The sequence below is a fragment of the Poecilia reticulata genome, linkage group LG6 (assembly GCF_000633615.1).
Source record: "Poecilia reticulata strain Guanapo linkage group LG6, Guppy_female_1.0+MT, whole genome shotgun sequence".
Taxonomy (NCBI): domain Eukaryota; kingdom Metazoa; phylum Chordata; class Actinopteri; order Cyprinodontiformes; family Poeciliidae; genus Poecilia; species Poecilia reticulata.
Window position 1 is genome coordinate 25,033,263 of NC_024336.1, and position 15,488 is coordinate 25,048,750.

At 38.2% G+C, this 15,488-nt stretch overlaps 2 protein-coding genes across 2 annotated transcripts in view; both read right to left on the reverse strand.

Annotated features, from left to right (window-relative positions):
• The window catches only part of fbxl22 (F-box and leucine-rich repeat protein 22), a 6,592-nt gene extending 2,069 nt beyond the window's left edge, over positions 1 to 4,523 (reverse strand). Inside the window, exon 1 of the mRNA XM_008412247.2 lies at positions 3,850 to 4,523. Within this exon, the coding sequence (XP_008410469.2) occupies positions 3,850 to 4,187 (338 nt within the window). The 5' untranslated portion in view covers positions 4,188 to 4,523. The remainder of the gene's footprint in view (positions 1 to 3,849) is intronic.
• A 2,655-nt stretch (positions 4,524 to 7,178) lies between these two features.
• usp3 (ubiquitin specific peptidase 3) lies at positions 7,179 to 14,951 on the reverse strand. Its single transcript, XM_008412246.2, has 15 exons — positions 14,512 to 14,951; positions 14,184 to 14,244; positions 13,080 to 13,217; positions 12,828 to 12,911; positions 12,552 to 12,633; positions 12,387 to 12,466; positions 11,769 to 11,882; positions 11,399 to 11,512; positions 11,156 to 11,305; positions 10,471 to 10,577; positions 10,213 to 10,293; positions 10,001 to 10,119; positions 9,777 to 9,890; positions 8,720 to 8,787; positions 7,179 to 8,227 (listed from the first exon to the last, which is right to left on the reverse strand). Exons 1-15 carry the CDS (start codon positions 14,600 to 14,602, stop codon positions 7,801 to 7,803), a joined length of 1,830 nt encoding a protein of 609 aa, XP_008410468.1. The 5' UTR covers positions 14,603 to 14,951; the 3' UTR covers positions 7,179 to 7,800.
• Positions 14,952 to 15,488: the final 537 nt, after the last annotated feature.

Sequence of the window (15,488 nt, forward strand, 5' to 3'; positions counted from 1 at the left end):
CAAAAAAAAAAAAAGTCTGGTTGTCTTTTCTAGCCTTGGGGAGTCAGAAACAAACCAGACAAGTAAAGAATAAAGTTGTGAACAAGTTAAAAGCAGGGTTTGTTCGTTAAAACAATATCCCAGATTGAAACATCTCACAGAGTTCTGTTGAATCCACCATCTAAACATGGAAAGAACACAGCAAAGCTACATAGTCATGCGATATGGCCGTCCACATAAACCAACAGAGAGCAGAGAAGCAGCCGAGAGGTCTAAGGTTACTCTGGAGGAGCTGCAGAGATCAAATGCTCAGAAGGGGGAATGTATGGACAGGACAACATTAGTAGCTTGCAAGATGTCGACACAAAATGAGAAAGGAGACATTCTGTCCAAACAAGACCAAAGTTTTTGAACTACGTAAAAACACAGTATGACTGGTGGAGCACCACGTGAAGAAGAACGGACAAAAAATGATTCTCTGGAAATGTGTGAGAACCACTTTCCTTTCACTTTGATTCACTTTGTGTTGGAATATCATATAAAAAAGTAATAGGGTGCATAAACGTGGCAGCAATTTGACAAAATGTAAAGAGTAGTATCGTTTGCAAGACCTATTTTATGAAATGATATTTAACCTCAGGCACACCAATGAGTCTGTTTCTTTTTTCAAACTTTTTGTTTCTTCACTATCCTCTGCAGGTTTGTGAGTAGGTACTGATTTCAGTGACTACATGATAGATACAATATTAATTAAATAACTTGTGAGAAGTAACTGAATTCAACCAAGCAGTTATGTTACACTAAAGAACAACAAGCAAAACAGGATTAGGTAGAATAACAATTTAACTTAAATTATTTAAGGGATAGACACCATTTTGTGTGAATATAATTTTTTTGTTTTCTGATGTCAGATTCTACTTTCAATTTTCTCTATTTAAAAAAAAAATATAGGTGAATGCTGAGTTGTTGTTTACCTAAAGTTTCATTAGTCCTTAGAAACCACAGTTATCATCAAAAGAGTTTTATTTCGATCTAAAAGCTCAGGAAATTCATAACCCTCTTTTTCTCAATTGTTAGCTTCAGTATTCCAATAGTGTCAGCAACATTTCAAGGTTTGGGTTTAGACATGATGTGTTCCTAATTAAAACAAAACAGCTTAGTGAGCTGTCTGGTCCGCGTGAAACACCAACAAAATGCCAACATGTAATCACGTCTCTAATGAACCATTTGGTTTACTTAAGCCTGTTTTCCCTGTTCAAATTATCCCATCTGCCTGTTTGGGAAACTAAGATGAACACTTTTTTTTGCTTTATCATCATCAGTCTTTTGAATTAAAAGCTTCTTTTCTAGCAGGGTTTGGGAAATTTGTAGCCTTTCAGATCCAGGTGACGAATATGCGAAGCTAAACCTTTGTCTTTGTTGGCAGCAGAAAGTATAATTAAAATAGAAGCACAGGACGTGCTCCTTTTGATTTTGTAACTGTAAGCATCAATTTAGCCAAATGGTGCAGATCAAAGCTCGGAAAAATCCAACTAACAACTGCAAAGGTCGAGGCAAATCTCCGAGTACCACCCACTGTGAAACCTACCCAGCATGGTACACCAAGCATGTTTCCTTATGTTGTGCAATTAATACTGCGACCTCAGAATAATGAGAAATGAGTTATTGATAAATCATTTTACGATGCTCATCCGTTCAGAAGGAGCGTTGGATTTTAAAACAATATAAAGGGGCCTGTAGACACGCTGGCCTTTATTGGTTTTCCCAGGGAGATAAAGATAGACACAAATGTGGCGTCAGAGTTGAGGAGGCAGGCAGAGACAGACGCACATGTTCGCTCCTCAAACAGCAACAAAGAGCCAATTGTAGGCTCCACCTGCCTGCATAAATCTCCAGTTTGCAGCTGACTGGGAGTGTCTGTGGCCAAATAACTCTTTTATCACTCCCACAGCTCTTCTGTGCCCCCTCCCACTTTGTCACGTGCGCTCCGTTTCCTCTCCCTTTTCAGACAGTTTAGGAAGGTTTATCAGCATGCAGAGAGTATAGGCCTGAAAGGCACCGAAATACAAGCCCTCCGACAAAGGAGGTGGCTCCAGTTTTGAGTCATCTCGCAGCTCTCGTGTCGTGCTTCTCAAATTTCACAATGCAGGACGTGCAGCCTCCTCTCCCCCTTCTGTCCTGACCTGCCACAGCGGCTCAGCTCCCCTTACATCAGCAGTTATTACTGGCTGCCTTGAAGAAATTATCCAGAGACCTCATTACGCCTCTGTGGGTTGATTCCTGGCCTCTGTGGGGCCGGCCACACACACACGGCCAGGAGCCAAAAGAGCTAAGTTTCAATGACCTATCACATACAAATTTCACGTCACTCAGTAAATATAATTATACGTGTGCCAACAGTTGTGTTTGGCAATAGAATTAGTCTCATATCCTGCAGATGTTGTTGTTTTGATTTTACAGGCAACTTTGGATACGGCATCTGTTTTTAATGATTTTGATTCTTGGTGCCTTCAGCTAAACATGAGGGTTTGACTAAAACCAGTGCTCACAGTTTTGAACTCTAGAGACCTTAAAACATCCTGACACGGTTATCAACATGACCGCCGCTTTGTTGACATCCAAAACCAAGAAAAGGGACACAGTTTTAGAAGGCTGCTGCCAGGCCAACAGGTGGCACTCTATCGCTAGCACTTTACAAAAATGTGAAGTTCATAGTTATGTTGATCAAGACCGAGCCCTTTTCTAATTGGGGTTCTGGGCTCTCTTAAAGTTTGGTCGTCACGATAGAGCTGTTGCTTCTCCACACCAAGAGGAGCCAGTTGAAGTGGCTCCACTTAGTTGAGAACTCAGCTTTCCGAAACCCTCCCACCAATCAGAATGCGCTTGTCTTGGAGCAGCTCCTCTGACTCCTGGTTAAATATCACATACATTTTTAAAATCCCTTTCCTCACATTCAAGAACAACCAGAGCACTCAGTTGCTCTCTCCTTCCTGATATTTGCATCACTTCCACTTTTCAAATCCTGTGTCCCTCTAAAGGTGAATTCTCTGTCTGGTTGTAACCTTCTCCAGCCTAAGCAAGTTTTTACCGTTATCGTTTGCTTTTATGTCTTTCATTGTAATGTGACTGTTTAAAAAAAAAGAAAGGTCTATGAAAAAGGTACTGGTACTTAAAAAAGATTATTTAAATTAACCTGTTAGTCAGTGGCGCAAAGTATTTGTACTTAAATGACAAATTTGAACTGAGCACAGCTCTCCCTGGCATCAATAAATTGTGTTCTGTGGGAATAAATAAAAAAATCTAATCACATAATTTTTTAGGTAAGATAAGGTAAGGTCATTTTATTTACTAACTAATAAGTTTGATTCCTGTTCTGGGTCGAGTGTCTAAAGCAATAAGTAAACGTTCTTGTTCTGTAAGTAGCTTCTCTGGATTCTAAGTTTGTTCTAATTTTAAGACAAACATTAGCATTTTATGCAAAGAGTGAAGTTTACCATCAAAGCTAAACATCATTTAAATTTATTTAGGATACAAATGAACTTACAAATCTATAAATTGCATTTATACAGGGGAGGGGGGGGGGGGGGAGCTGTTCTTTTAAGAGATATGTTAATAAACATAATTTATTGTCACAGCTAGAACCATTTCACCTAATGCTGCTTTAAAATGCCCACACTGCAAAACCAAATACAGAAGACTTGCAACCTGAATCCTTGGATGATATCTAACAAATAACGTTTTATCCACGTTTACAGGATCCCCGAATGAAATTGTGCTTTACGTCTCACATAATCTTCGATTGTTCACTTTTGTTTCATAACTTATTGTGATTCTTTACTAAGCAAAGAGCAAATGCACGTAGACACTCACATGTGGCACACATGGGCCAGGAAAGTGCTGACCAGGCTGTCATGTTTGCTGCAGATGTCCTTCTGGAACGAGCTCTTCAACCAGTCCTCAATGTTGCACACCAGCTGGACTCTGCTGGAGTACCAGCATATTGTTAAGTAACGCAGTGACGGTCCCAGCACATAGTTGTCCCATCTAAGCTGACAAGGGGAGCTGAAGTGGAGTAGGTTCCATAGGCAGGGGTCAAGGTAGACTTCACGCAGCTGACGACAGGTGAGGGACAAACTTCTCCGGCTGTCCTTGTCCAGGAAGGAGAAAAGGTGGAGGAGACACTCGCGGTTGAGCTGAGTAAGTTGCATGGTTAAAAAGTCCCGCTACATGTAGAGAGGCCTCGTCTCTGGGGGCAGAGACAGAACCTGCTGGTAGGCAGCAACAATGAACCCACAGCCAGCATTGTGTGGCCTAGATACATGATGCCCCCTCAGGCGCACGCCGAAGGGCCTGCACATATAAGGCGGTGAGGAGACGGCTATTTTGGGAAGACAACTGTGATACGTTCAAAGATGGAAGTGTTTGAGCCATGCGCTCCCTTCCCATCTGTCATGGCTCTCAACAGGCAGCAAGCCCTGGACGGGGCCAGATGTTTACACTGTCCTGGCCTACTTCACGCAAACATCAGAGCTACACACCCGCAGCAACACATGTAAAAAGTACAACTCCGACACTTACTGTGAATATATCTATTCACAAATTACTCAATTACTATTAATTACTCCACACTATATATATATATATATATATATAGAGAGAGAGAGAGAGAGAGAGAGAGAGAGAGAGAGAGAATTAATGTATATATATTAATTTGTCTGCGTACTTTTGAAAGATCTCAGACCGGTAAAAATATTCCCAATTACCTTCACCAGTGCTCAGTATTCTGTTATTAAATTGTGAGCCACAGAAAATAATTTCCAAGACTCATGTCTTTGTTAAGTAACCATGTTAACAATTTTAAGGATTTGGGGGGAAAAAAAAAAAACACTCATATACTTCTTGAATTTGACCAACGGTGACAGAGTGTAATTATTGTCCCATATGAAATACATTTAAAAATTCAAATACTTATGCCTCTTGCAAAAATAAAACTGTGCCTCATTCTTTGGTGCTGATGTTGAGACTTTAAACATATGTCACTCAAGGGTTAAACTTTACAAGAAAACACTCAATACCTTTTACATAGAACAAAATATAAACCGACAGTTATGCATTAATAGATTTTTTTTTTTAAATATATTGATTTAATCTAAAATTTTGAGTACTGTTGATAATCCTGATGTAGTTATGGGACATAAAACATTATGTAAATTAATCTTTCAAGTAACAAAGATCAAACAACAACCAAATCTTCAACTTCTTCATGAAATTACCCTAACTGAACTCTTTATCCCCCTCAACAGTTACTGCAGAGGTTGTACAACATCATAATTACAGGAGTAAACAGCAGCAGCAGCGCTGGATGGTTTACACAAACTCTTCTGAGACCGTCGCATTCGAGATAATCACAAAGACAAATAACTTCCCAGCTCCAAGCTGAACTGTTGGACATGTGAGTTAGAGACACAAGCACACGTAGTGCTATGTAGGACTTGCCTAAGGCAGCCTGGTAAACTGTGACTCAGTGTGTTTGCTCAACTGGAGAGCAGAGAATGTTCTGATGCCAGAAAACTATTAGTCCACATGTATCTCATCACTCTATTTTCCAAGTATGTCCTGTAAAACTTATCAGCAGGCTGTTGAAGGGGAAAAGAAGAAAAAAAAAAACCCTCAACAATAGGAAATGCCACTTTTGGAGGGTGATCACTTAATGTACTATGACATAATGTTCCCAACAAGACTTTTGATGCAAAAAGAACAACATACTGCATGTGCGCCTTCCAAGATGGAAGGCGCACATTAAAGAGTAGAAGAGTTGTTCCACTGGTTGAAGGGAGCGATGGAGAAACGACCTCGCAGCCACCTGCGTGAAGGCAACTAAGAGCAGCTGTTCCTGTGCATACTGAAGTACTTGTTCCTGCCACAGCGAGAGGGTTTACTGGTTGGCACGTGTGCAGAGGGGAACTCTGTGTGTGTGCGCCTGGGCGTGGGCGGAGATCTTTGCTGAAGGCTAAAGACGAGCCGCATAAAAAGCCCTGCAAAAAAAAAAGTACAAATATGCTCAGTCTACTATAGAGCCTCACTCTACAACAACATGGGCTGTTCAGCATTAGAAAATGTAACAGGAGCATTTGGACATTTGTTAATGAGACAAATACAGAATTCACAATGAATGGTAAGGTGTTGCTATCATTCAAGTTTTGAATAGTATAAAATTGGATTTAAAACCAATAATTGCATGTTTTACTGCTTAAAACAACAAAACAAAATACGCCTTTAACAATAGTCAGTGGTAGGATACAGAATATAACATGTCTAATTAGAATACCATTAAAATGTTAACTCATTTCAGTCACTGGATTTAAAAAGTGAAACTCAGTTCTCACATGTAAATGATTTTTTTTGTTCATTTTGATGATTATGGCTGATAACTAATGATAATGCAAAATTCAGTTTCTCACTTGATTAGAATATTACATGAGGTCAACAAAAAATAATCATGAAAACAATGGCTGAGTTGACAGGTGTCCATCAGTGATTAACTTTCACCCGGTCCTCAAGCCACGTTGTTAAATAAGCTTACTGCTCACAGAACTGGATCGTCTTCATAAAATCAAGGAAATTATGGACAACTCTCACCATTCTCTTCATGAGTCCGGTTTGGGAAAACAGCAACTTCAGTCAGAGGCTTCTTCAAATTAACTAACGCAGACCACTACAGGAGAGCTTTCCTGCCAACAGTCACAATAACTTTTTGAATAATCCTAATTAATGAGTTATTTAATTTCACTTTGGGATAAATAAGGTATTTCTGAATTTGGATCCAAGCATATTAATGGAAAGTTTAGTGGAAGGAAAACGTGTAGCAAGACAAGATACACAGTCAACAGTGAAAACAGCAGCCTTGAAAGGAAAATGAATATCTGCAATAGTGAGCCTTTTCTATTGGTTTTTTATATTCTAATTATCAAAGAACAATGAACTGTAAGTTTTAATTATCACCAAAAGTAGTAAATTGAGTATATATCACTGTGTGTAATAAAGCTATACACAATTTTTGAGTTACTGAAATACATCAACTTTTGAATAATTTTCCAATTAAGATGCTCATAAAATGTATTTGAATATCTGTCTTTAACGTGCACATTTATATGAGAACAGAAATAGAGTTCAGATATAAGGAAAAACATCACAACATATCGTATGAATGAAAAGTTTTCATTGCATTCAGTCATGGCAGCAATAGCTGATGCATACAAACGTTAAAAGATAATCCACCACCAACACAGACAAAACAAAATGATCATATCGTTTTTGTTTGGTGGCAAAAAAGGAAATACAATGTCTTTGAAATTCAAAGCCATTGCAGTATAAACACTAAATATCCACTAAAAACTGGAAAACAGAACTACACATTTTAAAATGTTGGAAAATAAAAAACTAAAAATTGAAATTTAAAGAAAATAACAGAACAGTAATATATTCACAATGACTCTGTGGTGATACAGTCTCCATGTACTGGCCTTTGGATCACCTGAGGTTTCCCAAGTCTCCAGCTGTACTTCATTATTATAAACAATAACCTTTGGAATCTATTACATACACAAATGTCTGACAAAATTACAACAAAAAAAAGAAGCAAAAAACAAAAATACAAAAAAAAAGAGCAGCAAGTCAAACATGATTATTTCAAACAACTCAAGAAACACATAAAATGAATAGGAAAATAAACTACAATAATAATAAATCAAGAACTGTGACACATCTGAGGTGAAACCAAAATGAAGGAAAGCTAATGTGAGGCAGTGAATTGTGACTGAATCAGGGTGCGGCAGTTTGGAGAGCTTCCTCTGAGGTATCTCTGTCTGCTGCAGCCTCCTGCAACGCCATCTTCGCCTCTTTTAATGGAGCCATGTTTATGCTCGCGTCTTCTTCAGTTTTCTCATCCGGGATGTTTGCTTGTGTGGCTGCACCGTCCGCCAAACACGTCTGTGTGTCTGCCGCAACCTCGTCCTGAGAAACCGTTTCTGTCGAAGCGCAGTCCGTGGCTGCCGTGTCCACGCCGGGCTGAGTTGTGGCAGTGCTGTCAGTGTCTAAAGCCTCTTGAACAGTCCTCTCAACGTAAAAGAGGATGTAGGCCTTGGCTTTCTTCACTGTGTCCTCATTGGTCAGAGTCACTGTGCTGTCGTTGAAGTGGTACCAGTGGCCCTCGTGGCTGCCATATGCTGTATAATGCCCTGATCCAACCCTGTGATCACACACAATCACGTTTTACCGTCTGAATTTTTACAGATTCATCTATTGCTGGTGGAGCACACAGGAACACAGTCAACCTGAACGTACAGCAGTGGCACAACACTGCCACTTAGTGGCCATATCTGGCATAGCAACAATTATCTGAATGTACTTTCAAGGACTCTAATGCCTTTTCTGTTTTAAACTGCAGCTGTCCATAAAACTTGTTGCTCTGTAATTCAGTGATAGAAATCTTTGGTTAAATGAGGCTTTCGTCCAGATGATTCACTTTTAAAGACCAGCTGAAAAGCACTGCAACCTGTCAAGGTTATTAGGCTGCTGCAACATAAATGTTCTACAAATACTTTTGAAATGAGTACATTGTAAGTAGACATAAGGCCAGAAACAATGAATATCATTATACTTTTTTCCATAGATATCTTAAACAAAATGACTTGCATAAACCACGGCAGTAAAGCCTGAATGATGCAAGACCTTGACTCACCCAGATCCATGGTGCACCACGACAGCAGCAAGGTCATACAAACAACTCCCTGGTAACGTGTTCTCTGGCTGCAGAGGGAAACGAAAAGATTTCAATCATGGAAATGTCATTTTTTCATGTCATGTTTGCAAAATCACATCTTAAGAGTTGCTTTTACGCTTCAGGTTTGTTGTGCACAAGATCCCATTACATGCAAAGGTTTGCAACAGAATGCTGTTGCCGAACGACTAATGGAATAATTTATAGTTTACAATCTAAACTAGAGGAAGCATGTTTGGTTCTTACAACTTGAAACAAAGACTGAGGGATTTTGCAAATATAAAAACAGGATGCAATGTATGCAATTACAGGCTTAAATTTGTAACAGGTAGAGTCAGCCGACTGTTACCCTGATGTAGGGGGAGCTGAAAAGGAAGAGACTTTCATGAGCTTTTCCTCATGAATTAAACTGTTAAGAGCTGAAACACCAAATTTACTCACAAATGTAACTTTTTACTTAACGACTCTACAGTATTCACTCATCTACCATCAAAAACAAAACTTGAGTGAGATCCAACATTCAGCTCTTCTGGGAAGGTTTCCATATTGTTTAGGAAGTGTGTTTCATTGACATTTTTTAACATTCTTCCAACAGTGCATTTATGAGGTCAGACATTGATGTTGGATGAGAAAGTCTTGCTCATAGTATTTGCTAGAATTGGAACTAAGAGTTGCTGTTTTATCAAGCTGAGGTCAGGAATCTCATTCTTCTATATCAAGCTCACTCATGCATGTGTGTCTATTGTGTTCTGGTGCACAACAGATGCACCAGGTACACAACCAGGCACCAGGAAGGGGATATTCTCAGACTGTTCCTACAAAGTTGGGAGCATGAAATTGTTCCTAAATGTCTGTATGTTGCAGCAACAAATGTTTCTTTCACTAGACCTAAGGGGTTACACTAGCTTGTATTTTTTTATTTCTTAGTAAAAAAAAGAAAAAAAAACAACTTTCCGGATATTAAAATGATATAAAACTACTTTAAATAATAATGGCAATTAAGATGTTTCCAGCTCACCTCAAGTAAAAAGCCCCTCATGTCCAGGCCCTTCAGTGGAAACTCCACGTAAGTGTCCACCTTGTTTCTCAGAAAGGCAGTCCAGTGGAACCGTTTGAGGTGCAGGCACAAGACCTACAATTACAAACCAAAACAAAACTTTTTATGCCTCTTAAGCCTCAAAGAACAAGCATAAAGTAAATAAAACAGTCATTAAGTCATAAATAAATATGTCTCCCTCACACCTTTGGCAGCTTCTGGATCCAGAACTTCTTGGTTGATTTCTGTCGTTTTTTACACTTGTGACAATAATATAGTTCTGTTTCATCAAGTTCTTCCAGGTCAGTGAAGCTACGCAAGCAGTCTACAACAAATTAAACAAATACGAACCTGTTTTAAAGATAACATAAAAAAGAATGGCCAACAAATTGGTTATCTTCAACAGTAATAGACTTACCACGTAAAGTGCATATAGGCCCTGGCTCCTGGTCCTTACTCCTCTTTTGTCTAAACTGACTAGGAATGTCCAAAGAAAGGTCTGAAGCAACAAGAATGGTAAAGAAAAGAATACTTAGTTGGATGGATAAAAGTTTTATCATGCCTTCATTGACGCCATATGAAGAAACAAAAACATAGACAATAGTATTATTTGTTCTTTTCAAAAAAAGAAAAAAAAGAAAAAAAGAATTTGGAGGTGAAAAAAAGCTCGACTTACCAAGAAATGGATCAAACTTTCGAGATTCTGTTCCACATATCAGGCAGTTAACTTCGTTCTGAAGTATACCACCGAAAACAGACGTGACAACACTGGAAGTCCCATTTCTACACAGAACCAGACAGGAAGACATTGAAAGTAGTTAATAAAACGGATACAGTCGTATTTGGGGAAAAAATAAAGCAGGCCAGATTTTACAAATGAGTCTTTTTAACATATTTAGATGCATATTACAAGCAACAATTATGACCCAACGAATGATCTAAATAGCTATAAAATTGATCATAAAAAAACAATAATCAAAGTAATAAAAAAATAAAAAATTCAAGACCATTTAATGGGTGCTAAAAACATGACTGTGTGAAAGCTGCAGCTTTGCAGTTAGGAATTTTACTGCACAACGTATGAGACACTTTTCAGTACTAAGATACATCGAGGTTTAAACAGTAAAGTCCTTTTTGAAGAGATGCCAACAAAAATGCTGGCATAATAATTATAACTATGTTTTCATATGTTTGCAGAAGATATATATGCATTTCTATTTTCAGTAAACATAATTAGATCACATTGTGTTTATTTTTATACCATGGTTTTTACTCATGATCAGGCAATACCTTGAGAATCTCATACTTTCAGCACCACAAACATAAAGAAAAAAACAAAAACTAAACTCAAACAGACTCACATGCAGCATTTACTGTCTGTGGTGGAGAGTCTGACTCCGTCCTGAGGCGAGACAGGGTAAGACGCCCCGTTGCGGCTGTACTGGAGCTCCCTGTGGAGGTGGTCTAACAGGTAGCGCATGAATTCATGAGCGTCCTGCTGCTGATAGCCCCTGTGTAAACACACACGGTCTTCTATTACAGCTGTGTATAAACACTCATTGCAAATGAAGAAACAAATTAATTAGCAAAATTTTTTTTTTTACCTGAAACTGGGCATGATTTTCCATATGGTATAAAATAAGGAGTCTGGACTAAAGGCGGTCTGGCTTCCTTGCCATAGGGAACAAAGAGTTTTCCTGAACTCCTCCACCAAGGAACTGTTTAACAGAAAACAACTGTTTTACAGCGCTGCATAATCTTGAACAATAACACTAAATCTAATACTCTTCTTCTTAAAGCTTACTTCAGATAATCTGACATATTCCCCTGTGAGATTTATTTTTGTGCTCCTCAAAATACCTCATGATTGTTTTTACATGACTGACAACAAATAATTTGGCTACAATATGATACTTCGAAATGAATGGGAGATTTATGGCCATGAATTCTCCTTCCTGCAGAAGAGGACCTTACACACTGTTGTTCCCTTGGCTGCGGGTGTGGTACATCCTCCTTCCTGCCGTCTTACCGCTGCGCAGGGCAACAGCAGGCAGCTCCTTGAAATAACAGCTGAACTGCTCGATGTTGCTGTCAAAGGAAGAACATTTTGTCAAAACAGAAACTGATGTGACATGTGGAAGCAGACGACATCCAAAAAATATGCCAGGAATCCCAGCTTCAACTTTAGTCTGCAGACACATAGTAAGATGCAATAGAATCAGAGCTGGAGAATTTTATTCATCTCACTAATTCTCAATTAAGTTGAAGGGGAATGCTACGGAATATAAACAGGAGTTTACTAAAAAAAAAAAAATTCAAATATTACAAAATAAATATCAAATATTATTTTTATATAACATGTTTTGATACTATTGGATAATCCTGCTGCATGATGCAAAAACGTTTAAGTAGAGAAACCTGGCCTTGACTGCTTCTTGTTTCTAGGCAGCCTCTGTAATATCCTCCAATGTGCAACAGACTGTATTAATAAATGCTGACTGGTCATGGGGCCCTGGCTCCTCTGGGGAAGAACTGCTGATTTTGTGCTGCAAATCCAGTGGGCCACCCACGTCCCTCAGAGCAAAGCCTTACCTGAGTGACTGCAGGATGGCGTTCATGAAGCATGTGTTGCCCAAGTTTCGAAGACCAGTGGCACCCACAGCCACTCCGTCCTGAAAGAGGGGAAGCTGAGGATTAAATCTGTCAAATCTTATGGAAAGCCATTCTAGATTATTCTTAAAGTGGAATAATACTTACATTGTCTTTTAACAGCTTTCCATCTGCAGATGAGCTTTCTAGAAGTTTCCTCTTCCTCTGTCTGTCCCCCAAAAGCAATGAACTGAAAAAGGATGAGGTTTTGTTTTTAATTTACAATATATCTGAGAAATTGTTTTAAAGTCAAATGCCATTAAAATTTTACATAATCTATGAGGTAAATTGTTTTGGTCAAATATTTTAGGAACTGCAGAGATGACAGAATAAATAATCAATCAAATGCATTATAAGGCTCTATTAGTGAATATTTTTACTTACTTTTCTAAACTCTGGAGATGTTCTCTCACCTTCTGTGTATGCCCATGTTTGGTGTCATTGACAACAAAGTCATCACATCTGTAACTACATATAAATAAACAGTTACAATACACACATTTAAAACAACAATCTCTAAGAAATCTCTGCAGTGTCACACATTAAAGCTCAAGTGCATCCATAAAAAAAGGAAAGTTAAATGTTTGAGTTTTAAAGAGATGTAGCGAAGCTGCATTTGTTCTTGGGAAAACTCACCAAAATACACTGAAGTTGCTGCAGTCCATGCAGACAGAATGATAGGTTTTATCTTTCTCCTGTTTTTCCCCCTTCCTTTGACAAATGCTGGGGCCTTGGTTCTCTTCAAAGTGTTTCTTGGCATGCCCATTGACATATCTATATAAGAATTGGTAATTTAATAAAGTAAAAACATCAATAATTACCAGAAAAAATATATTAAGAATAAAAAAAAAAGAATCAGGAATTCTGATTTTCAAGATATCTTGACTTTTACAACCCATGATTATTCTGTTTAATTATGCAATCAGACAATGCAAATTAAGGACTATGCTCTCTATCCAAAAATGCATAATTTTTAATTGAAGTTTAATAATTCAACTATATGTAATCACAGAATACATGTCTCATGTTTTCCTGTTCTACACTTCATAGTAAATAAGTTGAGTGGGACATGTTTCCAAATTTTGTATAAATCATGGCCCCAATGTATAAAGAATGTAGACACATTACATCCAGGCTGTATCTGAACAATGTTGGGGGAAAAAAAGTGATGTATCCATCCATTATCCAGCAGACTAAGCAGAAAAGTCCAAATTTATGTAGTTGTGAATAAATAATGCAATGGTTAGAACTATCCAAGGCTGACAAGTTTTTTTTCATAATAGTAAAACTTAACAGTATTAAATATTTTTAATCAATACTTCCATTTTGTCTAAATACTAAATCTTATTGGAACAAATGACAAGAATTGGTTAATGTCAAATACAGGCCTAATTTAAACAGTTTTTAACTAGGTAGCTTCAAGTCCATAACATATTCAAGACCTACCTGGTTAAAAAAAACCTCACTTACCTGATAAACTTATATCTACCTTAACTTGAGCAAGTTAAAGATAATTATGTCAAACTGTCCTTCCACTGTAGACAGGCCTTCCTTGATTAGACAGTTTGACCTATGTCCTGTAATCTATTTTTGCTTTATTATTGTTTCCTCTTTTATATACCAGATTCGTTTCAAATGTAAAGAGCTTAATAAAAAATGCATTATTATTAGTATCACAAGAGAAAACTAAATGATAGTTTAGTTGTGGTGTCTTGTCAATAGCAAAAATCAGCTACTTACCGCCCACAGTGAACCATCAGACAGGTAAGGCAAATCCATGGACTTTTATTCGACCTGCAAACTAAACATAAAACATAACATAATGAAGCAAAACGGTGCGTTCCATTGAACCATTTTTTTTTACTATTACTATAACAACTGTGATTTGCCCTTGTGGCTGTTTACTTGTAGCTACAGCGTGGCTAGCAAACTGACACATAAACGATTTCATGAGAAGTTTGACTTGGGGATAAGGTTAAAAAAAAATCATAAAGTACCCCAGACTGCTCCAATTGAACTACCTTCACTTTAGTTTTATAAACGGAACTGAGACAAATGCCGCTCTTACCATTACAGCACCAGGAGGACGGTGTACCGTTAGGGAACCTGGGGGAGTCGGTGGCACAGCTTACGTTAGAGCTGAGATGAGGGCACTCCATCAGCTTCTCAACTCTATGGACAGAACAACACGAGCAGTACCAGGACAAGGACTCTACAAAAAACCCTCAACAATACCAATGGTATCCGGCCAGCTAACAATAGTTAGCCAATTAACCTAAAGCAGCTAGCGAGTACACGTTTTCCTGTCTTCGCTAACGCCAACGCGTTAGGTAACTAAAAGAGCTTTCACTTTTCAGACTAAGAGTTCAAATAAAATCAACCCTCGGCAGTTTCCACCCACACATATTGTAAGGTAAAACAGTAACGATATCTTTGGTGTTCACGCAGTAGGTAACTGCTGGCCACAAACAAATGGATATAACTCAAGGAAGTGACGTACATTCCACCGGCTCTCGCTCGTTTTCGTCACAAAGATGAAAAGCCTCAGAGAAAAACACTTTAGCGCTTCCGTCTTTGTGCTTAAAAGATAGAAATGGGTGTGTAGGCAGTCTAATCGTATATGAGGTAGCACTATTTCTTTTTAATGCATGATTTCTTACCTGTGCAAGTTCTATATTTAAATTAAATTTAGCTAGTTTTTGTAAAAACTTCCTTTCCAACAACATATGGCAGCCAGTTGTGACATATAATCGAACCTTCGCTCCCTTTTTTAAAATGTTTTTGAAAACCCATAGTGATTTTTTTCTAACTTATGTTCTTATTTGTCGAAACACTCCTCAAAGTTACACTAGGTAGTAGTGGTTAGAAATAGCACAATAAAGCCTTGCTTTTGTCACACTACCCCAGAGTTGTGGCTACAATCCAGTAGCTTACCATCATCAGAATGTGAATGTGTGCATGAATGGGGAATAACTGATTTGATGGTAATGCGTTTTTAATGGTCCTGAAAAGCAGCAGATAAATATGTCATTTAATGTCACAAGT